Below are 26,762 nucleotides of genomic sequence, written 5' to 3' on the forward strand. Positions count from 1 at the left end.
TTAGTGCAAAACAGAATCTTCAATTATTTAACACAACAAAAGTCAAACTGTAAAACCACTAGTTATGGTGATAAATTGTGACTGGATAAGCCTTATAGGCTTATTATTATAGACACAAATGCACAAACACATACACACAACATACATCAGTTTGGCAAGTGATAACAGCTATACTGACGTTGTGCTTATTAGCATCCTTTGATAACAACTTTTCAAGTTGTTCACATGTTAAGTGTAACGTCATTTCCAATGATACATCCACTGCGACCGGGTTCCCACTCTTTCTGACCAATTAATTTCACTGTTTTTTCCCCCCCAAATTGTTTGTGATAACTAACTTTTTAACAGAACAAACTCACAAAGAGTATTTCATATTTCATCATTTAAAACTAATAAAATGTCTATTTTTTGTCCAGAAATCACATTTTTAAAGTTACGCGATTTTTCTAAGACTGCAAGAACCACAACGCAGTACAAACTGCATAGCAAAAGTCGCAAAATACAAAAAGACACACAGTCATACCACTCATCCATATTTCCTACAATGGACTTCCTTGACATATAAAGCGGTTTTATTCTCAGTAAAAGTCAGATCTGCATGCCGAGAGATACAGTGAGATCAGCTGACATCTCCCTCCTGTGCTGTTGAAGAACTGAGGATCCAGAATGGACAAAAATAGCTCAGTGCTGGACACCAGCTGGCCTTTCCTTCTTCTTCATCTTAGTTCTAGGATTTAAAGCTGAAGTGTGTCATATTTAAACATGTTCTCCTATTCCAGTATAATATAAGCAGATATCATACTACATACAGTCAAACCAAAAAGTATTCAGACACCAGATATAATTTTTGATATTTTTTACTAGTGGGTGCAGGACACTATAGTTCATTTATGTAATTGAAGATAGCAAAATCAAGTAAACGGTGTTATTTTCTACCCATAAATTCTTTACGAATTTGGGACAATGTTTTGCTTAAGGCGAGACACTGCAAGAGAATAGGTAAAAAAAAAAAAAATGAACTAATAGTTATTACCTTACTTACCCAGCTCATTGATTACATTGATAATTGCAAACATTTTTTGTATTACAAGTTTTCTAAAATGTTAGGTTTAAATATGCAATGAGGCATTATTTAATGAAATATCCACAGATTTGTCAGTTTAAAAATTGTTATTACATTTTTTTTGACATATTAGAGTCAAATGTTTTTACAGAAGGAATTTTGGGTATCTCATTTTGTAACTCCATAATTCAGAAAATACTTAGAACAGGCAGATTTTTTTTTTTAATTATACATGAACCTCTGTAAAATCCTTCAGGGTATAGGCAGGAATAAAAATGTAAAGTTTGGTTTGTGTAAATGCTACTGAAGTGGATATGTATGGCTCAGTGTAGGAGAAAAAACTCATTTCGAAAAAATGGCCTTTAAAAATATGCATTGTAATTGAAATCTGTTGACACAAATAGATAAAGTGCTATAAAAGAAACACTTAACAGTGTCTTTTGGATTTTTTCTTTCCAATAGTCTGAAAAAAACACTTTATGAAAACCCAAAAAAGCCCAAAATCTCAAACTTAACAGGTGCATTAAAAACTGTGTTTTTGCTTGCAGTGTCTACCCTTAATTTTTTTTTCTTTAATGGCTAATACATCCTTTTTACCCCACAGACTGAACAAAATTAAGCATTGCTTGGTAATTGGTCAAAACGTATTGATAGTTGTTTAAATATTGTCATACTACACTCTTAAAGGGTTAAAGGGTTCTTCAAGCAATACCATAGATGTCATTTTTGGTTCCAGTCAAAGGTTTGAACCATCTCTTTCTTACCTTTTTATAATCTGAAGAACCTTCTTTCGCCACAAAGAACCTTTTGTGAAACAGAAAGGTTCTTCAGATGTTTAAGGTTCTTCATGGAACCATTAAGGTTCTTTTATGGCATCATGAAGCACCTTTATTTTTAAGAGTGTAACGGCTGTCTGAATTTTTGGTTGATTGTAACCTATTACATACCTTCCTATCAAAGTTACCTGACATTATCACAATGAATTTGTTCTGACACATGTTTAACTCTGAGTTCTTGCCATATTTAATCAGTATTTTCAAAACTATAGCGAATAAACTGTAATAAAAGGTGTCTAAATACATTTTGGTTTAACTGTACATTTAGATCTGTAGTCGTTTCAAATCTTGTGTGGAACATAAGAGAAAATATTTTGAGAAACGCCTCAATACAATGAATTTTAATACAGTGTCCCAACAAACGGACCTTTTATTTTTTCTGAAAAGTGTGTTATATGTGACCTTGGACCACAAAACCAGTCTTAAGTCGCTGGGGTATATTTGTAGCAACAGCCAAAAATACATTGCATGGTTCAAAATTTTTGATTTTTCTTTTATGCCAAAAATCATTAGGAAATTAAGCAAAGATCATGTTCCATGACGATTTTTTGTAAAATTCCTACTGTAAATATATCAAAATGTAATTTTTGATTAGTAAAATGCATTGTTAAGAACTTAATTTGGACAACTTTTAAGGTGATTTTCTCAGTATTTTGATTTTTTTGCACCCTTAGATTCCAGATATTCAAATAGACGTATCTCGGACAAATATTCTCCTATCCTAACAAACCATACATCAAAAGAAAGCTTATTTATTGAGCTTTCATATGATGTATACACCTCAGTTTTGTAAAATTTAACCTTATGACTGGTTTTGTGGACCAGGGTCACATATTTATTATCGGCATGCAAGCAAGCCTAACAACTGCAGTTCAGCCAATGGTCCGAGTTTGGGGCGGGGCTATCTGTCAGTCTGACCAATGGATGATAGGAGTCATTCTTTTTATTCAATAGAAAAGCAGAAGTATTATTAAAGTGAGTGAAAACAGAGCGATCATCGATATTCTGAACACATAGTTGGGTCAGTCTCAGACACTTGCCTCCACTAATTAGGGAGTAATGACATCCTACTCTGATTACAAATGCCACCCAAACAATTCGCAAATCACAATTACATTCATTAGACTGCTAATGTTTAGGTCGCCTAATATATCATTTACTCAGACACTTGACTGACACAAATGAAACCATTTTATTCGCCGCACAGCTGAAAACATAGAGCTCAAACATTCAAGCCATAACACAAACGATTCCAACGATTTCTTATTACCATTTTTTTCCCACAGTCAAGAAGACACTCCAGAAATAGCGAAAAGAACAACACAGAAACTAGATATGAATAATTTATCTGCGGCATTAGCACGCTAAGAGCGAAGCTCTTTCCAGGAGCAGTGCGCGGCGAGCCGCACAGAGGGCTGAAAACTGGGTGAACAGGATGACTCGACAGGGAGAGGATGACAGAGGAAGGAGGGACGGAGAGGAAAGTACGAGCGCGCCACGGAAAGTCTGACGGGAAGAGTGGAGGGCGATTGAGGGAACGGCTGAGGGAGAGAGGGACGGGGAAAAGAGCGAGTGAACTGACAAGACAGGTCTCCCAGACGCACGTTAAGCTCTGGTTCCCGAGCACACCTCGCCCGCGTGGATGACACCTCTGAGACCGAGAGGCTCGAGCACGACCCGTCTCACTGCAGAATAATCACACACATGCACGCCGAGGAGAAGAACATCAGTGCATACCAATTACTCTTGCTTCAGGGGTGGGAGAAACGGGGCGCAGTGAGCATTGCTGCCACCTCAGACCTGTGATGTATGTTGAACAGCTTGTCTGTTATAGCCATGCTTATAACATATCAGTATCAACCATTATTATTATTTCAATACTAGTCAGAGAATTTCATAGCTTATTTAATAATTCGTTCTTTCTTTCTTTCTTAAACAGTCATTTTCAGTGTTTTTTTACAGTGAATTTCAGTTTGAAAATTCACATTTTTTAATAACTATTGCATTTTATGCATCAATAAAAGATTTTGGCAGATACGATAGCTGATCTTATTTTAAAGTGTTATAAAATATCCGCATGATAAAAATTCTTTTTAAACATAATTACATAAATGTGACCCTGGACCACAAAACCTTAAGTAGCACAGGTATATTTGTAGATATAGCCAAAAATACATTGTATAGGTAAAAATGATCAATTTTTCTTTCATGCCACAAATCATTAGGATATTAAGCAAAGTTTTTTTTTTTTTTTTGTAAATTTCCTACTGTAAATGTATCAGAATTTAATTTTTGATTAGTAATATGCATTGCTAAGAACCTAATTTGGACAACTAAAGGAGATTTTCTCAAAGTTTCGTTTTTTTGCACCCTCAGATTCTAGATTTTTTTAAATAATTGTATATCGGTCAAATATGGTCCTATCCGAACAACCATACATCAGTGAAAAGCACATTTATTCAGCTTTTAGCTTTGTATAAATTTCAAAATTGACCCTTATGACTGGTTTTGTGGTCCAGGGTCACAATTAAGGTTACATAAAAGCAGTTATTTTAAAGGTTGAGAAAATATGAAAACCATTATCCCTTAAAACATTATACACTCTTAAAAATAAAGGTGCTTTAAAATGTTCTTCACAGCAATGCCAAAGAAGAGCCGTTTTTGGTTCCATCTCTAGAACCATCTCTTTCTTACCTTTTTCAAACCTTTTTTCACCACTTTTTCCATTTAAAGGTTCAGTTTAGAATTTTTTTTAAAAATTGTATTTCGGCCAAATATTGTTCTATCCTAACAAACCATACATCAATGGAAAGCTTATTTATTCAGCTTCCAGATGTATAAATCTCTGTATTTTTTGTGGACCAGGGTCACATATTTGATTTAACTTGCATATACATGAACAAGTTGTTTTAGTGTGCAGCCAACATTTTAGTTAATATTAATAATCACATAATAGTAAACAGCTATTGTGTATGCAGAATTTCTTATTCTGTTGCCTAAAATGCAAGAGTAGAGATTTACTTTTCATTTTTCATTTTCATACTAATAGACATCATCTAAAACAATAAAACAATGATAATAATAATTATCAGCTATCATATCTGCCATATTATGAGCATTAAGTATGAACAGCCTGCGAAGATGATGCTGCTGATACTGATGGCGAACCGTGATAATTCCCGCATGCTTAGAGCTGACCGTGAAAGAAATCTCCAACGGAATAACAGTTCTGCATGATCAACCGTATATTAAATATCTGCAAGTGTTTCACGTGCACAGAGGGGTAAAATGACTGCCTGGTGTCATGTAATGAAACTTCATTCTGAAAGGATTACTGAATATAAAAGGCAAACATCTGTGGTATATAATCACGCCTTTGTTAAACAAAGATAAAATTATGACCCATTTCGTGAAGGAAGAGCACATGCGGTATGATCCGTCTTATATCTGCCATGCTGGCTGATAAAAACATGACTGGTGTAAATATCAAAGGTTTTTCTCATTCTGCATGTTTTCAAAGAGTGTTGAAAGACTCCTAGTTAATTAACACTTTTAACTTAAAAAGGTGTCGGAGCTTGATGTTAACATATTTTAACTGGAATCACCACAGCCTTTATAATTGAACTAAATAGACTGATCCTAAACAAGAGAAAACAGTGGATTTTTTCTTTCAATCTGATGCAATAAATTTTACTGATAATAAATTCTTTTCTATGTAGAAAATAAATAAAAAAAGGACTAACATTATCATATTCATGTGGTAAATAATAACAATCTCAAGCTCTTTGATTAATTGCCCAGTTGTAACAATGATTTGAATATAATTATAAAGCGTTATTCTAAAAACCCAGTTGCTTTGGCCGAGCCAGTGAAGCATCTACTTAAAGTATTACAACAGATTAGAGTACACTTGATTAAGCACACACAAAACGTACGATATGAGCGTAAAATATGTATATAATGCTAAAACTGAGCAAAAAGCATTCTTAATCAAAATTCACAAGCTAACAAAGAACTCTGCATATAGGGTTCAGAAAACTACAATACTAAATCTATTCTTGGTGTCTTTAATGTGTGAATTATGCTGTATTATATTCTAAAACTAATTACTTTGCACAGGCAAATAAGAAAAATATAATTACGGTACTCTGAATTATAGAAAATGTATTGGAAAAAAAAAGATAGATTGAGAAATGAGTTTTGTCAATCATGCTCTGTTTACATACACACACAAACGAAATAATGAATTTACAATCCAATCTAATTTACGCTACATAAAATAAGCAAGTGTTATTTTATATTCACATAATAACTTTGATGTAAATGGGTATCAATATCTATTTATGTTTTGAATTTAAATGGTGCAAACTAAAAGCTTTCAGATTTAATAAAAAAAAAACATTTTAAATTCCACACAAAAGATTAAAAGTATAGTATAATAGTAGAGTATAATAATAATAGCATGTTAATACAAAAGGGAGTTTTTTCAAAAATGGTTATCAGCGTAACCAGTTCAAGAGGTTATGGAGAACGGGAGAGAAAGCGTAAGGAGAGAAAGAAAGACTGCGCGAGAGAGACAGATGGAGAGAAAGCACACAAAACCGCTGTGGCGGGTCGAGGGTGTCAGGCTAGAATCGTCTCAGATCTCTTTCCCGTGACAGACTATTAACTGCACACAAACTCAACACCCACCCAAATGGTCATGCTTTTTATAATGAAAAAGCACTGTTTAACAAAATGTCAAATTTGCTTATTGACATATTTATTACTTATAATTTTACAACTGTTGAGTAGGTGCAATGATATAATGATATTAATCAAACGCATAAATATCTGTGATCAAATCCAGCTAAAAAGTTCCCTTAGACCTTTGGTTTTCAGCTAAAGAAAGGGTTGTGAACAGGGGAAAACAATGTTGAATGCTGAATGCAAATGCAAACACGGACAGGTTGCATGACATCCCCTCATGCTTACAAAAAAGCGAAAACTATGCAAGGTTACAAAAGATACGACCCAGACTGCGCTTGCAACGAGGATAAACATTGTTTGTGCTGAAAACAATGTGTTTGCGCAAGTAATTATCAGCTGAAGGGAGCATGAAACCGTTAAAATGAAAGAAAACATTTGACAAAATATATTTCTAAATTGTAAAGAAAAAAAAATCCATTCAACCTTGGTACACATTTTGTGTATAGATAGCAATTTTATTTTATTATTTTTAAACAATAAACTATTTTGATACTGTGTTGGGTTGCCACATGGCTTCCAATTAGCATTTATTAAATACATCCAATATACTGGACTCTCATTCAATAAATGAAACCAAAAGTAAATAAATATTGGAAGCTATTTTTCCAACTAGCAAAATAATCAGTGCATATAATTAGAAATTTATCTTGCACTTAAAAAATAAAAAACACTCTTAAAAATAAAGGTGCTTCACGATGCGATAGAAGAACATTTTTTGTTTCAATGGTTCCATAAAGAACCTTTAACATCTGAAGAACCTTTCTGTTTCACAAAATTTCTTCATGGTGAAAAAACGGTTATAAAAAGGTAAGAAAGAGATGGTTCTTTAAACTTTGACTGAATGTTTTTTGTGGAACCAAAAATGGCTCTTTTATGGCAATGCTGTGAAGAACCTTTGAAAGCACCTTTATTTTAAGAGTGTATAATGTTTTAAGGGAAAATGTTTTCATATTTTCTCAACCTTTAATATAACTGCTTTTATGTAACCATAATTGTGACCCTACACTCTTAAAAATAAAGGTGCATCATGATGCCATAGAAGAACCCTTTTTGTCTAAATGGTTCCATAAAGAACCTTTAACATCTGAAGAACCTTTGTTTCAGAAAAGGTTCTTCAGATTATAAAAAGGTAAGAAAGAGATGGTTCTTTAAAGAACCTTTGACTAAATGTTTCTTTGTGGAACCAAAAATGGTTCTTCTATGACATCCCTGTGAAGAACCTTTTAAAGCACCTTTATTTTTAAGCGTGTAGACCATAAAACCATGATAGGGGTCAATTTTTTGAATTAAGAATTATACATCATCTGAAAGCTGAATAAATACGCGTTCCATTGATGTATAGTTTGTTAGCATAGGACAGTATTTGGCTGATATTTGAAAATCTGGGATATGATGGTGCAAAAAAAAAAATCTAAATATTGAGAAAATCAACTTTAAAGTTGTTCAAATGAAGTTCTTAGCAATGCACATTACTAATCAAATATTTTTTGAAGAAGTTTTGATTTATTTACAATAGGAAATTTATAAAATGTCTTCATGGAACATGATCTTTACTTAACATCCTAATGATTTTTGGCATAAAAGAAAAATCTATAATTTTGGCTATTGCTTCAAACACACCTGTGCTACTTACAACTAATTTTGTGTTCCAGGGTCACAATTAATATTAAGCAATAATATAATTGTTTACTTTTCATGATCCAATACAATCTTAATCAATTCAAATTCAAGTTTTTGTTTTACTTTGTCTTTGTTTGAATTAATCTCATAATGAACGTTGTTTTATAGAGCATTTAAAGAACACCAATAATCACCTTAATCTAATTTAACCTTATTTCTAAAATCTGGGTTATGGCGATGGGACAGCGTGCATATGCAAGATGGTTCATTGTCGGTGGAGGGAGGGGCTGAGAGCGATGACGGTAGGGTTCTGGTTATGATGGAGAATGCGGCAGTGCAGTGAGACTCTCTTACCGGAGGTGGGGGGCTGTGTGCGGAGCAGGTAGGAGTTAGGGGAGAACTCGTCGTCGGGAGGGGGGTCCAGTATGGCATGGGATGAGCCGCTGTCCAAAAGGGGCATCTGACACTCCCTGATGGAGGTGGCGGCCTTGTGCAGGGGGGCGGAAGGGGGAGGAGGGGCTGGGGGAAGCAGACTGGATGAAGGCGTGGGAGGGAGGGGGCGACCTGAAGGACACACACATACACACACACACACACACACACACAGTGGGAAAAGTGTGTTACTTTATGGAGTGAAACCGTGATGAAATTCCAACAAGCTAAAGTGAATCACAACCATCTTATTCAGTTCACAGTTGCTCATACACTCCCCTCACAGGATCTGTAAGATGTTTAGCATTTATATTCGACAAGCGAAATAATTCAGTTTACACAAATGATCCTGCTTAAAAATGTAGATACTCTTGATACCTTGCAGGCTTTTGTAACAGTTGCGTATGAGTATATCGACTGCTGCAAGATGTTACAGTCACTGATTTGAATGTGATTCCTCTTATATTATTATTATTATTGGGTGTATGAGAACTAATGAGCAGTATTGTATGAGCAGCTGTAGCATAAACCCAGCAGCACTTATTTTAACAGACGGCAACACCCTCTGTCTCTGAACTATGTTTGTCACCAAAGACACTTTCTTCACATCTGTTTGTGTTCTGGATTTTCAATCTCTGCACAAAGTAAACTCTGACACGAGTCGTACAAAAGCGAGACAGGCGCACAAAAGAAGACATAAATGAAAACTCCGAAATGGAGCATTGAAATACAAGGCAGAGATACGTCGAAACCAAAAGCTTGTAGAATAAATACCACATGCAATGTGAAGCTTTGAGATGCTCTAAAAACCTTCAACTTTAAAAGCCGTGGTCTGAAAGGAGGTCAGCTTTGATGTGGCTTTTAAATTAATGAATAGGCTATGTATAAATAGATAGAATATACTGGGAGTCTGTATGCAGGAGGTATACATAATAGAGTGAAAAAAAATTCAATATCTTGAAATATACCTTAGCATTTATGGATTTGCTATTTAACAGCTTAAAGGATTTTTTTTTTCAATCAAAGGTAGCTGCATTTTAACCAAACAAGCATAGTAGCTGAGTAGATGTTGCATTTAAAAACACATTACAAAAACTATCTTCAATTGATTAATTTCAGTTATGTGCACTGACATTTTCCAGTGATGAAGCTAACACTGTTTTCACTAGTGATGTTTAAAGCTGAGATGCTATTAATATCCATCTTATCTAGACAGATTGTGAAACAAGACTTAAGACACAATTCAAGCTTAATTATCAAATAAAATCCTAAAATCGTCCTAAAATTGAAGATGTTTCTTCAACGGTGAACCTGAATTTAGAAAAGCCTGATTTAATAAAAATAAAATAATTTTTAAGAAATAAGCATTTAAGTCAAACTACCCAAATTTGTTTACTTTTAAGACATTTCATTCTTGTAAAAAAGATTTTTCTTTCTTCATAATATCATCAACCTGACATTTTTGACTTTATGCCCACAAAAATACCAAAGTAATTAAAATAACTCATACATTCTATTAAATTACACTATCAGTCAAAAGTTTGTGAACAGTAAGATTTTTTTTTTTTCAAGAAGTCTCTTCAGCTCACCAAGCCTGCATTTATTTGATCCAAAATACAGCAAAAATAATATTGCGAAATATTTATACTACTTAAAATAACTGCTTTCTATTTGAATATATTTTAAAATGTAATTTATTTCTCTTTATTATGAAGCTAACACCATTCTCTAGTGACGTTTAAAGCTGAGATGCTATTAAATCGACATGACATTTTTGACTTTCTTAATATTTTTTCATCAACCGTGCAGCTGAATTTGCTGAAGCTGAAATATTTTTGAGAAACAGTAATAAGAAATAATGTCAAACTACACAATTTTGTTTTCTTTTCAGGAATTTCATTCTTGTAAAAAAGATTTTGCTTTCTTCATAATATCATCAACCTGACATTTTTGACTTTATGCCCACAAAAATATCAAAGTAATTAAAATAACTCATAGATTCTATTAAATTACACTACCAGTCAAAAGTTTGTGAACAGTTCGATTTTTTATGTTTTTTAAAGAAGTCTCTTTGATTCACCAAGCCTGCATTTATTTGATCCAAAAATAGACCAAAAGCAGTAATATTGTGAAATATTTATACTACTTAAAATAACTGCATTCTATTTTGAATGTAATTTTTTCTGTTTATTATGACGCTAACACTGTTTTCACTAGTGACTAGTTTAAAGCTGAGATGCTATTAATATCCATCTTTTCTAGACAGATTGTGAAACTAGACTAATGACGCCATTAAAGCTTAATTACCAAATAAAAAGCCCTAAAAACTATAAAATCATCCTAAAATGCAAGACCTTTCTTCAACTGTGAACCCGAATTTGGGAAAACCTGGGTTAATAAAAATGAAATATTTTTTAAGAAATAATAATAATAAGCAATTATGTCAAAGTACACAATGTTTTCTTTTTAATAATTTAATTCTTGTAATAAAGGATGTTTTTTTTTCCGTTATTCATAAGATCAAAATAGTTAAATCAACATTTTGTTTCACATTGTTGATTTTCTTATTATCTTTTCACTAAATGTGAAGCCGAATTTGGAGGCCTGGCTTAAAAAAAATAAAATATTTGTGTGAAATAATTATAAGCAATTATGTTTTCTTTTCAGGAATTTCATTATTGTACTCATAATATCATCTTCCTGACATTTTTGACTTTATGCCCACAAAAACGTTTTAAGTAATTAAAATAACTCTTACACTACCAGTCAAAAGTTTTTGAACAGTAAGATTTTTAATGTTTTTTTAAAGAAGTCTCTCATTTATTTGATCCAAAATACAGCAAAAGCAGTAATATTATGAAACATTTATACTACTTAAAAAGCTGGTTTCTATTTTGAATTTAATTTATTCCTGTTTATAATGAAGCCAGCACTGTTTTCACAAGTGACTAGTTTAAAGCTGAGATGCTATTAATATTTTTTTCTAGACAGACTGTGCAACTCAACTAATGACACCATTCAACTTAATTACCAAATAAAAAGCCCTAGAAACTATAAAATCATCCTAAATTCAAGATGTTGCTTAATTTTAATATTGCTTGTGAAGTCACTGTGCATATATTATGAATCTTTAATACATACAACTTCAATCTGCAGTGTTTTTCTCTTCATTTGGCTGACCGTGGTGATGACACAACAAGCAGAGAAAGGGATTCAGATACATGATCTACCCATCAAGCACATGCTGGGTTTGTGATTGGGAGCAAGGCCAGCTGATATATTCTGGACATTTTACCACCCCATGCCATCCGCACTCGTGTGCAGCCAACAGTCAAAAGAACTGCTGTGCCGGAGTGGAACTGTGTCATCGGGGCTCTCCATGTCATGTCTACAGTGACTAATTTAATCAATTCCTCTTTCTGTGTCTATGATACCATCCAGCCCTGCTCTGGATGTAAAACACACACACACACACACACACACACACACACACACACACATACTCCAGATGTAATGACTCTCATTCACTAATAATTATGAACAAGTGCTCGTTCTTACAGCTGCGTAAAATGTCCTCAAACAGGTCCATTTATTCGTGTCCTCTTTCTAACAATGACGAATGTTAATTGCTTAAAATTCAAGGACTAGCCTAAAATATTTTCTTGAATTACCACCTGAGAATTTACATTTTATTTGAATAATTTAACAACACATTCACATTCATGGTGGTAATCTTTTTTTAGTAAGAGCTTTATTTTGATTTTAAAATTATTTATTACAATTTTACATTGTTAAATTATCTTTTCATCAACTGTGAAATGAATTTGGGAAAAACTGGCTTAATAAAAATAAAATAATTTTTAAGCAATAATAATCATAAGCAATTATATCAAACTACACGATAAGCAATTATGTCAAACTTTTATTTATTTTATTTTTTTCATGAATTTCATTCTTGTAATAAGGTTTTTTTCTTCATAATATCAGAACAGTTAAATTAACCTGATATGTTTGACTTTATGCCCCACAAAAATACCAAAGTAATTAAAATAATTCATCCATTTTATTAAACTGCACCACCAGTCAAAAGTTTTTGAACAGTACGATTTTGAATGTTTTCTTTTTCAGTAAGTCTCTTCTGCTCACCAAGTCTGAATTTATTTGATCCAAAATACAGTACAGTAATATTGTGAAATATTTTTAGTATTTAAAATAACTGATTTCTATTTGAATATGTTAAAAAAAAAAATTTCAGCATCATTACTCCAGGCTTCAGTGTCACATGATCTTTCATCTGTGTACTATGCTGATTTGCTGTTCAAGAAACATTTATTACTATGATTATTATTATTATCAATATTTAACACAGTTGAGTACATTTTCAGGATTCTTTGATGAATAGAAAGATCCAAATATCAGCATTTATCTGAAATCTTTAAAAAGCTTTTATAACATTATACACTGTACCATTCAAAAGCTTGGAGTCAGTATATTTATTTATTTTTAGTTTGGAAAGAAATTATAGAAATGAGTATTTTTATTTATCAAGGATGCTTTAAATTGATCAAAAGTGATGATAAAGACATTTATAATGTTACAAAATATTTCTATATCTAATAGATGCTGTTCTTCTGAACTTCTGAATCAAAGAAACCTGAAAAAATTATACTGAGTTGTTTTCAACATAATAACAATAAATGTTTTTTTGAGCAGCAAATCAGAATATTAGAATGATTTCTGAAGGATCATGTGAGTAATGATGCTAAAATGTAGCTTTGAAATCACAGGAATAAATTATATTTTAAAATATATTTCAAATAGAAAAACGTTATTTTATATAGTCAAAATATTTCAAAATTTTGCTGTACTTTGTATCAAACAAATGCAGGCTTGGTGAATTATATCACATAAAAGGCATTATTCTATGTATATTTGAATGAACAGATGCACGCAACAAAAAATTGACAAGTGTGAACTCAGTCATGAATCACGATTTCAGTGAGAAAACGTTTGCACATGCACAATTATGCGCGCGCACACAGCTAGTCACACTGCGATTATGATTTCACATCCTTTTTCAGACGAGTGAATGAGAAAGAGAAAATCTGCAGTGGCACTTTATTGTCCACCATCAAAGGTGGAAAGATGGGAGAGGACGCAGTCAGACTGTGGGAAAAAGAGTGACAAATCACCCCGTAACAAGCGCAATTTATCACTCACCACACTCGCCCTTTCTCCTTTATCTGCCGTGGACACAAAGCAGACACCTGTGGCAGGCCAGGAGACAACAGCACACACAAACAAGAACTGCAAACCACACACTCACACACACAAGCGATCTTGTTGCCTTTCGCTGTCCTCTGCGAGTGAGAGTTGGCAGGTCTTCAGACTGGAGTGCAGCGGTTAGCTCTGTTTCAGGACTGATCCACTCGCAGTGCAACTCCTGCACAATCCCTCGTTCAAGCTCCTCTCACTTTTCATCTCTCTTTCCACTCATCCCTTTCCTCTTGATCTCCTGCATCTGCGTTCACAATGGGTCGGTCAGTGACATTTGCGAAGATTTATCATATCGGTGTCCAACATAACAAACAAAGGCAAAGAAGGGTTGTGAGCACAGAAGGGGGGAGACTTTGAGCATCACCCGCACAAAATGGGGGAATCATAAGTCAAGCGTCATCCGAGCGACACATGAGCCCGCAGAACACAAAGCCTTCAAATTTTCAAAATAACTACAATAATCAACTCATATCAACTCTAACATGATGAAACACACTGATGTGCTTTAATTAGATTAAATGACGTCAGTAATTTCATTTTGCGTATAGACTTTAAATACAGAAGGGAACACAAAATTATTGAGTTATGGAAAAAAAAAAGATTGGTGTTTCATAGCACAAAATACTTAATTGAGTTCTCTTTCATGTTTCATTCAAGCAAATGTGTGAATATCTACAGCTAAAAAAAATCTGATCTTGGATCTTTGGAGAATTTTGAGAAGTGTTTGAGTTCATATTGGAATCTCAGATGTTTGTAGACTTGATGGTGTCTTGATCAAACTAAACAGTTAAGATCTGATGAAACTCTAGAGGAGACAACTGTGCAATTACTAGTAGAGACATAATATTTAGCTTGAATATTTTTGTAGCAGTGGTGGTTTAAAGGGAATTTTGGAGACGTCTTCTTGGAGTGGAATTTAGCATGCTGTGTTTTAGTGCGCAGTACTCTCAGCAAGGCAAGGCCCCTGTCTGAGAAGTTGTGTCTCTAAATTCATCCCTTTTAAAGCACCACAGCTACAGCCATCAAATCACAGCTTGTAGGGCCGCAACTAACGATTATTTTGATAATGGATTAAGCGAATACCAAAAGGGAAATTGTATTTGCTGTATTATACATAAGACTTCAAAGTCAGAGAAAAAAATCATCAAACCCCGTCTAAACATCCCATGAGGCTTAAAAACACACAGTGCTAACATAGTAAAACAGAGCGGACACTATACACTACCAGTCAAAAGTTTTTGAACAGTAAGATTTTTGATGTTTTTTAAAGAAGTCTCTTCTGCGCACCAAGCCTGCATTTATTTACTCATGGTATAGCGAAAACTGTACATTTTTGAAGTATTTTTACTATTTAAAATAACTATTTTCTATTTGAATATATTTTAAAATGTAATTTATTTCTGTGGTTTCAATGCTGAATTTTTAGCATCATTACTTCAGTCATGTTATCTTTCAGAAATCATTCTAATATTCTGATTTGCTGCTAAAAAAAAAACATTTATTATTATTATTATGTTGAAAACAGTTGAGTCGAATTTTGTCAGGTTTCTTTGATGAAACAAAAGTTTAAAAGAACAGCATTTGAATTGCATTTGGTTCTGAAATAGATGTCTTTTGTAACACTGTCTTTATCATTACTTTCGATCAATTTAAAGCATCCTTGCTTAATAAAAGTATTAATTTCTTTTAATTTCTTCTGAATGGTATAGTGTATAATGTTACAAAAGCTTTTTATTTTGGATGCACGCTAATGCTGAAATTTACTGTAAGCTTTGATTACAGGAATAAATTACATTTTAAAATATATTCAAATAGAAAGCTATTTTAAATAGTAAAATATTTCACAATATTAAATACATGCAGACTTTGTGAGCAGAAGAGACTTCTTTAAAAAAAATTACAATTACAATTATTACTGATTACAAATCTTACTGTTCAAAAACTTTTGACAGGTAGTATAGGTGTTAAAGTATGTCTTCTTATCAGAATATGTGAACAAATTCATCTTACAAAATTAAATTTTAATTCCAACACATGTTAGAGCCATAAATAACGAAAGCAGGTTTTCTGAATTTTGAGAATGTTTTTTGTATTTTAATGTTATACTTCATCACATGACTTCATACAAAATATGTACGTGTAAGTAACCATTAATATTTTTGAATTAGAAGACGAAAGAATGGGGTTTGATATAAGTCTTGTGACCGTTTCTTAAAACCATATTTAATTTAAAGCTTAGAGAAGTTCTGGTGGACCAACTTTCTTAAAAAATAGTAAATTCTCTCATCTTTTGCTCAGCCTCATGTGTTCCAAAGATGAAAGAAAGTTATACAGGTTTAGAATAACTTTTTCTTTTTTCTTTTCTTTTTAGGCGAACTATCTTTTTTTAAAACTAACCTTCAGAACTTTCAAAAAACTCAATGACTATTTAATTTTGAACATCCTTATAATTAATAGGCTGCCTTTCTCAGATGAAAAATATAAGCAAAAGTCTGAAGCAAAAGTCTTTATTTGCTCTCCATTTAATCTCACATCGCTGTCTAGGCAAATCAGTTGAGACGCTCTATTAAAAAGATCTAATTTCTGGGGGGGCGGGGGTATATAGGAGAGATATAAAATGCAGGTGGAAGAAGCAAATAGAAAATTTCGCCTTGAGCGTACATAAAGACAGTGATTGAGCACCATATCAAAACCATAAGCGTTAAAATACAGAAGGAGTAACGCAGAAGGCAACATGCTGTGAGTCCCCTCAAAATCTCTCTAAAAGTGACTGTCTGAATGTCAGTAGTAGCAAGCACACACTGGCCAACTGGAGAATCACAGTCGGCTGGGTTTTCAGCTGGACTGAATCATTTTGGGTAACCTCTTTAGAAGTGCAGTAGTTCCCATGGTGACTGGGCACCTGTGGTTTGCAGATAAATCGGAAAGAAATGGAGTGGGCCGCAGTACGTTCCCTTGATAACACCTGTAAGCGATAAGTTCAAAGCAGCGCACTGCTTCAGCCTCCTGGATCGCTTTGTGAAGTTGCGTGTGGGGGTAATTATGGAGTCGTTAAACTTGAAGAATATCTAGGGAAAAATGAAGTGCTTATGCCAAACACATGCAGGAAAATATTAAGAGCCGTGCAGGTGTATGTGAGGATTTCTCTTTTCTTTTCGAGCTTGGTGAAAAACAGGTGTGGGAGCTACCTTTTCATCTCACCGTCTGTCTCTGCCCATCTGTGAGTTTCCTCGTCTCTCTTTCTCAGTCTGTTTGCTTACAGTGAGTCCCCATTTCAGTGTCGTGAGATGCGATACAGCTCTTGACTGCCCAGTGTCTGTTTTTTGTAATAAATCTCAGCCTTGGACAATAACAGAGTATGTGCTGTTGAAATGGCTCATTTGATAACCTTGACATTATGAAACCCAAAAGTCCCTTGGTCCTATTATGCCAAAGTCCACTCCAAAGAGTGATATTTAGTTTTTTTTTTAAATCCCTTTTTTAAAACTACAACGAACGGCTCCTTTGGACTACAGAGCTTGTTTCCTGGATTCTATGATGTCACAACGTAAATCCTGCCTACGGAAATTTAAATTACAGGGTGGCTCGTATAAACGCAAACATTGACTAAATTGTCCACAAACTGCTCCGGTAGCTGTGCTGGAGCTGCGCCGTTGACGTGTGCGGTATAAATGGTTGAAACACATGCAGAGCCGTGGCTGATGTAAACACAAGCATTGACTAGAGTGACGATCATCAGTTGCCGCATCGGAGCCGCGCCATAGACGTGTGTAATGTGTTGTAAGAGATTTATTCATTATACAGTGTAAATAGCTTCACTAGCCTTATGCTGGAGCTGGTTTCGGGCATGCAAATAATTAAATAAATTAGCACAATAATGATAATATCATGTATCAGCGATCTCGCAGGCTGACGATAGGACCAACACTACCATACTGTATTATTTACTTACCTTCCATGCATCCTGGGTGTGTATGACTTCCTTATTTCAGACGAATGCAATCAGAGTTATATTTAAAACAACCCTGGCACTCCCAAGGTTTAGGATGGCATAGACTGAATGGCATAGACAAGTGTTTCTCTCCATCAGTCCAAAACAAGTTGTATCTATAAAAAAAGTGCCTCACATGGTTCCGGGGGGTCAATAAAAGCCTCCTTTAGTGATCCAATGTGTTTTTGTAAGAAAAATATCCATATTTAAACGTAAGAATCACTTTAATCTAGTATGCTGCTTTGGGAAGGGCCAGTACTGAAACAGCATGTTGGCCAATTGAAACGCAGTGGAACTGCTAACCAATCACAACACATCTAGTTTTTTGGGAGGCGGACCTTCATCAAACACGTAACTAATCGAGCTATTTGTGCCAGCCTGGGAAGAAAGCGTTTTTTCGAACCACCAAGCATGAGAGCACGTTCTAGTGCACCCCTAAAACAAAATAAAGACTTTGTAAAAGAGCATAATAGGACCCTTTTGATAACAGTCAAATGCCATCAAATTCCTTTGAACACTCTAATGGCCAAACATCTTTAACTGCTCAAATTGAAATAAAGACAAAAGATGATTCAAATGCTAACCTCAAGTTAGGTCTAACTTTTTCTGTTCTTTGTTGAAGTGATAAAGTAAAGTACAAAGTGGAAGTGATAGGCAGAAGCTGGATTTAAACTCAAGTCACCTGAGCACTGTTAGCACTGCGCAATATGTCTCTGCTCATGCATGACCCACCAAGCCACATCTCCAACTGTTCTTTGCTTCTTACTAGATCTAATGGACTCTAACAGGACGCGATACTTGGCAATAATGTGATATGACACCAGTGTCACTGAGATTTGACCCTTTCTCTTTAAAGCCCTTGGGGGAAGTTTGCTGCATTGGATGGGCTCGCTATTTTTGGGAAAAGTGCAACAGTTTGGGGGCACACGAATATGACATTATGGCTCTGTTCCAAAACCTAGAGAGCTGCCTACGGAGGCAATATTTTAAGGCATCATAGGAAAGAACAAGAATTGTTCTTGTTTATTTTCTGTTGTTGAGAACACTATGGTGCTCTCACTTCACCCGACCACTTGCAGACTACACTACCCTTCAAAAGTTTGGGGTGTTTTTATTTTTATGTTTTCAAGTCTTTTATGCTTTCCAAGACTGCATTTATTTTATCAAATTATGGTAAAACTGTAATATTGTGAACTATAAGTACAGTTTAAAATAATTTATTTTCTTTGTGATTATATATGACCGTGGACCACAAAACCAGTCCTAAAGGAGTAGTTCACTTTCAGAACAAAAATGTACAGATAATGTACTCACCCCCTTGTCATCCAAGATCTTCATGTCTTTCTTTCTTCAGTCATAAGGAAATTATATTTTTTGAGGAAAACATTTCAGGATTTCTCTTCATATAATAAACTTCTATGATGCCCCCGAGTTTGAACTTCCAAAACGCAGCTTTAAATGGCTCTAAACGATCACAGCTAAGGAAAGAAGGGTCTTACTAGCAAAAGGATCTGTTATTTTCTAAAAAAAACCCCTACAATTATATACTTTTTAACCTCAAATGCTCGTCTTGTCTAGCTCTGTGTGTACTCTGTGTAGAGATTTTTAAAAAAGTATAGAAATTGTAAATGTTTTCAGAAAATAACTGATCGTTTTGCTAGATAAGATCCTTCTTCCTCAGCTAGGATCATTTAGAGCCCTTTAAAGCTGCATTTAAACTGCATTTTGGAAGTTCAAACTTGGGTGCACCATAGGAGTCCATTATATGGCAATAAATCCTGAAATGTTTTCCTTAAAAAACATAATTTCTTTACGACTGAAGAAAGAAAGACATGAACATCTTGGATGACAAGGGGGTGAGTACATTATCTGTACGTTTTTGTTCTGAAAGTGAACTACTCTTTTAAGTAGCATGGATATATTTGTAGCAGTAGCCAAAAATACAATGTATGGGTCAAAATGATAGATATTTTGTAAATTTCCTACCATAAATTTAGTGTATCAAAGCTTATTTTTTTAATATGCATTGCTAAGAACTTCATTTTGACAATTTTAAAGGCAATTTTCTAAGTATTTAGAATTTTTGCATCCTCAGATTCCAGATTTTCAAATAGTTGTATATCTGCCAAATATTGTCCTAACAAACCATACATCAACTGAAAGCTTATTTATTCAGCTTTCAGATGATGTATAAATCTCAGTTTTAAAAAATTGACCTTTATGATTGGTTTTGTGGTCCTGGGTCACATTTAAAATGTAATTTATCCCTGTAATAGCAAAGCTGAATTTTCAGCAGTCTTAATTTTCACATAATCCATCAGAAACCATTCTAATATGCTGATTTTACACTCAAGAAGCATTTCTGATTATCATGTCAATTAATATTTTGGTGAAAACCATGACACATTTCATGATTCCGGATTCAACAAACAGCATAGCTTCTTGTTTTTGCTCTTATCATTAAAAAGATTATTAAAAATATGGATGAGATAGTGTTTAATGAAACACATTTTGATTTTGGTTTAGCTCCCTCTTGCCATTACTCCATCTTTCTCTTTTACTCCTTGCTCTCATGTTTTTTTTTTTTTTTTTGGCTGTCGTTCATCAAGTTTATTCTCAGTCTCTAGTTTATTTGAGGTGCTCACCTGAAGTCAGGTCAATCAGCATATCAAACTGACTGAGATCTGGGGCTTTGCATCCATATGCAGTTTTCATCTCTCGGTGAGACTAGTCACAAACATGAAAGAACGATGAGTCAAATCAAGTTCATTTGTATAACGCAATACATAGTGCTTCAAAGCGGCTTTACAGAAAACCATTCCCTTGAAAAAGCCATAGGAGACTGTGGCAAGGAAAAAAAAAACTTTTAAAATATCCCTTTCCTCCTCTGGCAAAGTACATATTTTACTTTAAATGCACATATGACAAACATTATTAAATTGCACGGTATGTGTATATATATATATATATATATATACTTTGATGAATAAATTATAGTATATGTTAGTAAGACAAATGTTTACATTGTAAGGATACTGGCTGATTTATAGTCTAAGTCAATCCTATAAAGCAGAATTATTCAGTGAATCATCCTTCACTGTCTGGCTGGTATAGTCTGTATTTGTCAGTAGATGTCGCTCCCTATAATAATTTATAGTCTTTGAAATCCATTCCAAAATGACTGGAGGAGATGGCTGTGTAATGGCTGTAGCTGGGAATGTTATGACCAATTTTAAAATCCCACATTACACTGTCTAAATAAATAAAAAATGAAACACTAAACATGAAAATCAATTATTTGATGTGCTACAAGTGAATTTAGGCATCCGATTAATATGTGACCCTGCACTCTTAAAAATAGAAGTGCTTCACAATGCCATAGAAGAACTTTTTTTGTCTAAATGGTTCCATAGAGAACCATTAACATCTGAAGAAACTTTCTGATTCACAAAAGGTTTGATGTGGTGAAAGAAGGTTCTTCAGATTATAAAAAGTAAACCAGATATGGTTATTTAAAAAACCTTTGACTGTGAAACCAAAAATGGTTCTTCTATTGCATCGCTGTGAAGAACCTTTTAAATCACCTTTATTTTTAAGAGTGTGGAGAACTTTATTTGGACAACTTTAAAGGTGATTTTCTCAGTAATCAGATTTTTTTGACCACCCTCAGACTTCAGATTTTGAAATAGTTGTATCTCAACCAAATATTGTCCTATCCTATACCATACATTAAAGGAAAACTTATATATTCAGCTTTCAGATGATGTATAAATCTCAATTTAAAAAAAAAAGACCCATATGACTGGATTTGTGGTCCAGGTTTACACATAATGAACATGGAAAATGTGAAATAAATTAGCATTGTTTTTTTTTCAGATTAACTTTAAGTGAGTGTTAGATGACTGTAAACACTGATGAAAGAAAAAAAAAATCTCTAAATGTCAGCCACAAATAACCAAACGATAACCAAAACAGGTGCATCCCTATATTTCATATACTAAAATGCTTCGAAAGGCCCATTATTAGATATTCAGAAACTCATATCCCAAGGTAGAAACAGGCTTCTTTCTTGTATCTTAAGCGAAGCTTTCAAGTAGGTCTCTCTGATTATATTCGCAAGCTACAGTATTAAAATGCATGGTAATATCAGTACTTATCATTCAATCTGGATGGGTTTATCATAAAAGAGAGTCTGCTTGTGAACTGCTGAGTCTGCTCTCATATAACACAAAGCAGCACTTAGGACTTCTCTTCTGTCATCAGCTTTTGGCTCTTCTAGGAGGGCATGAATTACTCACTGCACCAACCCACCGACTGCAGCTGCCTTTGACGTCTGCTACAACGAACAGACGATATTCTTAACTGGTGTCGTGAACAGAACAAAAGTGGCCTACTTTTTTTCACCCTCTCCTCCATTTTTTCCTTCCTTCTCTAAAGCTTCCTCCCCTCTCCTCCATACAACATCCTCCCACCGATGCGCCTTCCCATGTCTCAAATCTTAAGAACTCCGCAGCCTTGCCAGGGATCAAAGAGGGATGAGTTTCATCCAATGAGAACGCGCCTCTCCGCATGACAACACTTGGCGCGTTCCAATCGGCTCGCACCATTTTTCCTACTTCTGTCTGTCTGTCTGAATCACTGGCATAACAAAATGCGATTTATTAGTCTGCGCTCTCACATTGTCTGAAATGTTAACAAGGACGTGTTGTTTTTTCCTCTTGAGCAGTTTATTTTCCAAGCATCGCAGACGGTGCGCCACTTCTAATCCGTAAGTAGGGATTACTAAATTTAACTGAAGCCTTTGAAGTTAGTGCACTAGATTTGGTCACAGACACACCATGTTGCCCAGAGTTTTGCACAGCAGGTCTCAGCGGTAATGAGTTTATGAAGTGGCGGCCTCACAGGATGAGATTATCAACAACATCTTCATTAATATTTCTATTAAAACACTCAATTTTGGAACATATTGTTAAAGCAGTGACAGAGACTCACACAGTGGACAACTCCTAAACTTTCGCTGCTACTGGAGAAACAAGTGCTGTCTAAGTGATGAATTATTGAAATAAGCTGTGCCTAATCTAATGGAGATCAGGGCTGTTCGAGCGCTGGGAGGCAGATGTCAGTCAGAGCTGACACATGTGACAGCAGTGTGTGTCAGTGTCCAGAGGCGATGAGAAGGGCCCAAGGGAACAGCTGTCTTAGGTCATTAGTGAGGAGAGGGCTAGTGGGCAGGGTGGTCGGCCCTGCTTCAGGCTGGACAAAGTGGGCCTGTGACGGATGACACGTGGGGCAGGCAAACCCTCGATGAGGAACACTGCACTGAAGCAAACTCGGCAATGCTTTGCATCATCAGACCCCGAGGAGAAAAACGGCGGCTGTTGTTCAGCACAGCTCCCCCTATAGAGTATCAGTGCAGGGAGTGATGCAACTCCTGCACAGCTAGGGAGCTATTACAACATACACATGCACATGCACATGCACTTAAAAAGAAAAGAGCACAACAAACAGAAAATAACAAAGCAAAAAGGCTTCGATTTTAAAAAACATGCTTTTTTTGAAGCACATTATGCATTTGATTTAGCTCTGACCACTTTAGTTACTCCTGCTCCTATGTATGTTCTGAATGAACTGGAGAGTGTGATTTTCAGTTATGTTTTCATAAAGTGGATGAAATGGATTAGCTTTTATACTTGTGTGGGCTTGAATGAATCAAGCACTTCAAAGTATTTTTATCTGCACGTTTCTTTGAAATAAATTGTTAAATTACACAGAAACATGCAGATCTGAATCAAGGTAAACACTTCTTGCCATCAAATGAAAAGAAGAAACCTTCATTTAAAAGCAACTTAAAGTGAAAATATCTTTGTTCCTAACATTTCTACTGTGCTGACACTACTGCAACTCTTCAGCTACAAACACTATGAAGTGACATTAAATTAGTAACATTTACCTTGAAACTGAAAAAAAGACTCTGAAACAATCTTCATTCAGACATTGCTAGTAAATTTGACAAATAATGACTAAGAACTGCCAAATAGCACACTGAATTAAACAGTATTTTCATGTCAACAGTATTCCAACTATCTTTTTTAACAACTTCAAAATACTTATATTACTCTTAAAAAGAGAACCTTTTTTGTCTAAATGGTTCCATAATCTGAAGAACCTTCCTGACAAAAGGTTCTTTGTGGTGAAAGAAGGTTCTTCAGATTAAAAAAAAAGTAAAAAAGATATGGTTCTTTAAACAACCTTTGATTGATTGGTTCTTTGTGAAACCAAAAACGGTTCTTCTATGGCATCGCTGTGAAGAACCTTTTAAAGAACCTTTATTTTTAAGAGTGTGGACCACAAAACAATAGCAATAGCCAACAATACATTGCATGGGTCAAAATGATCAATTTTTCTTTTATGCCAAAATTCATTAGGATATTAGGTAAAGATCTTGTTCAGTGAAGATATTTTGTAAATGTATTACCGTAATTATATCAAAACTTAATTTTTGATTAGTAATACGCATAGCTAAGATCTTTATTTGGACAACTTTAAAGGTGATTTTCTCAACATTTAGATTTTTTTCCACCCTCAGATTTTGAAATAGTTGTATCTCAACCAAATATTATCCTATCCTATACCATATATTAAAGGAAAAATAATCTTTTTTAACAAAATACACATATGTGTATATATATGTATGTATGTTTTGCTTTTTCTAATGTCATGTATAGTTTAATCCACAGCATGAACCCCTGAAGATTTATTTACAGAAAAAAACAACAACATATCCTCTCAGGGCACCGTGTTTCACTATTATAAGTGACCTGGCAACAACATTTTACCATATTTTTGGATAACGTCCATAAAATGGCATTAAAACGAGCCGAACGCACAGATGCTCCATAGGCTTACATGAGAAAAGAGAAAAAGCCTGTTTAAGAATATGGCGGATGGAAACAGTTACAAAGGTATGACTGACAAACGCAGGCTTAGCGATGGGTCAGTTGATGGATAAACTACACAATGTGCAAGTGCACAACAGAATTAAATCTTTAAACACAACAAAAGACATTCTATTACTCTTTGGGGATAACTGAAGTGTGAGCAAGAAAAAAGAAACAGTGCTTTTCTGAAAACTGTGTGCATTGAAGTCTAAATGAAAATGGCTTTATAAATATTAATATTGTAATGAGTCATGTTTTACTTTCCAGATGAAAAAATCTCGCTCTATAAGACGCTTAATTAAAATGATTGTTGGAACGCTGTACATTAGCATGACAATGATAAGTGCTACAAAACCATCCGTCTTTATTCTGCGTATAAAGCTGCATACGTTCAACAGAGACTAAAAAGGAAAAAGCACATAGCTGTAATTAACATGAAGAAAAGACTTGGGATTTAACAGCAAACACTAATTCCATATGACCTACTTATTTAAAAAGGATTTTCAAGCTGCCTCCAGTTATAGCTATACTGGATACACCAAAACAGCAAATTTAGATGCAACTGACACCATTGGCTTTCCAATCATACTATCCGCTTGCTGAAATTTCTCAACGATAACTGAAATTAAAACTATACAACAACCTATGAAAGGAGAAACCACGGCAGACGGACTAAACTTAGTCCAGACTAAACTCCTGTCCATTAGTAATGATGGAGTGGGCCTTTGAGACACAGGCCATTAGGCTGGAGGAGTGTGTGTGTGGAAAATGGGCACCATTTCTCACGCACTTCCTCTTCGACAGCACCAGAGATGATACTCAAAGCATGGGCAGGAGCGAGGGAGTCAGGGATGAGCGGAGGATGAGGGAGATGAGTGTGTCCCTGGAAGACTGAGGCTGCTGGACAACAGTGATGGGAGAGGGAGTGTTCCCTTGTCTCTAAGCCTGGATGTTGAAATGTAGGCCAGGGAAGAGAGGAAGGAAAATGAGGGGCCGCAGAGGTCAATGGCTCTATGACTTTCTATAAATCATGAAATATGGCAGCACAGCTCTATGACTTTCTATAAATCATGAAATATGGCAGCACAGCATGTTTAGTTGGTGATGCTATAATGGTGAGTTTCATCTCGATAAACAAAAGTAAAGCAGTAGAAGCTTAAAAAATGTCGCTGCCTGAGATATCCTGATAATTACAGTATCACAGATGCAAACTTTGATTGCAATCAGGATGCCACAAGTCAAACTTTACATATGGGTGTGTCTCCTGACATAATCAAAACTCGACGAATATAAATTAGCCCTATCATACATCTCAGATTCATCAGACAACAATAATTACATTTAACAGAAGAACCAATGTCAGTCTGAATAGAAACACCCTGGCAACTTAGTGTAGAAGCAGCGATTATTCTCGCGACACTAATGCTTAGTCAAGGTGAACTGTAATTTGATTATAATGAGTAGCATTTAACTTGAGTCATTTCTTGGTGCGCTAAAAAGGATTTCGTTGTCTAATTCAGTCGTGTACATAATATGCGCGCTCACGAAATAACTACTAAATAATTCACGGAGATGTTTACGCTGTCGTGCAGATTAACACATTTCCGTTATGAGTCCCAGACGCTTGCGTGAATAAACCCAATTAAAACTGTTCTTCCCATGTTTACGTCTACACGAGTTATCTCAGCATAATTATTACGAAACCAAAAACCATGCCATACTGAATAGTGTCCTAATGGCACAGCATCCTTATCAGCAGACGCGTCGGCATTTATCACTAAACTTAAATGTCTTCTCCTTAAAAAACGCTGCTAAAAGTCAAACTCTCTGTGTCAGTGAGCCGTAATTGCATCTAA

The 26,762-nt window shown here is 34.8% G+C and overlaps 1 protein-coding gene across 1 annotated transcript in view; it reads right to left on the reverse strand.

Annotated features, from left to right (window-relative positions):
• tenm2b (teneurin transmembrane protein 2b) overlaps positions 1 to 26,762 on the reverse strand; it is a 261,826-nt gene that overhangs the window by 107,352 nt on the left and 127,712 nt on the right. The window contains exons 3-4 of the mRNA XM_073823963.1: positions 8,771 to 8,832; positions 8,623 to 8,734 (exon numbers count right to left, since the gene is read on the reverse strand). Coding sequence (XP_073680064.1) covers positions 8,623 to 8,734; positions 8,771 to 8,832 — 174 coding nt within the window. The remainder of the gene's footprint in view (positions 1 to 8,622; positions 8,735 to 8,770; positions 8,833 to 26,762) is intronic.

This window comes from Garra rufa, chromosome 19 (assembly GCF_049309525.1).
Source record: "Garra rufa chromosome 19, GarRuf1.0, whole genome shotgun sequence".
Taxonomy (NCBI): Eukaryota; Metazoa; Chordata; class Actinopteri; order Cypriniformes; family Cyprinidae; genus Garra; species Garra rufa.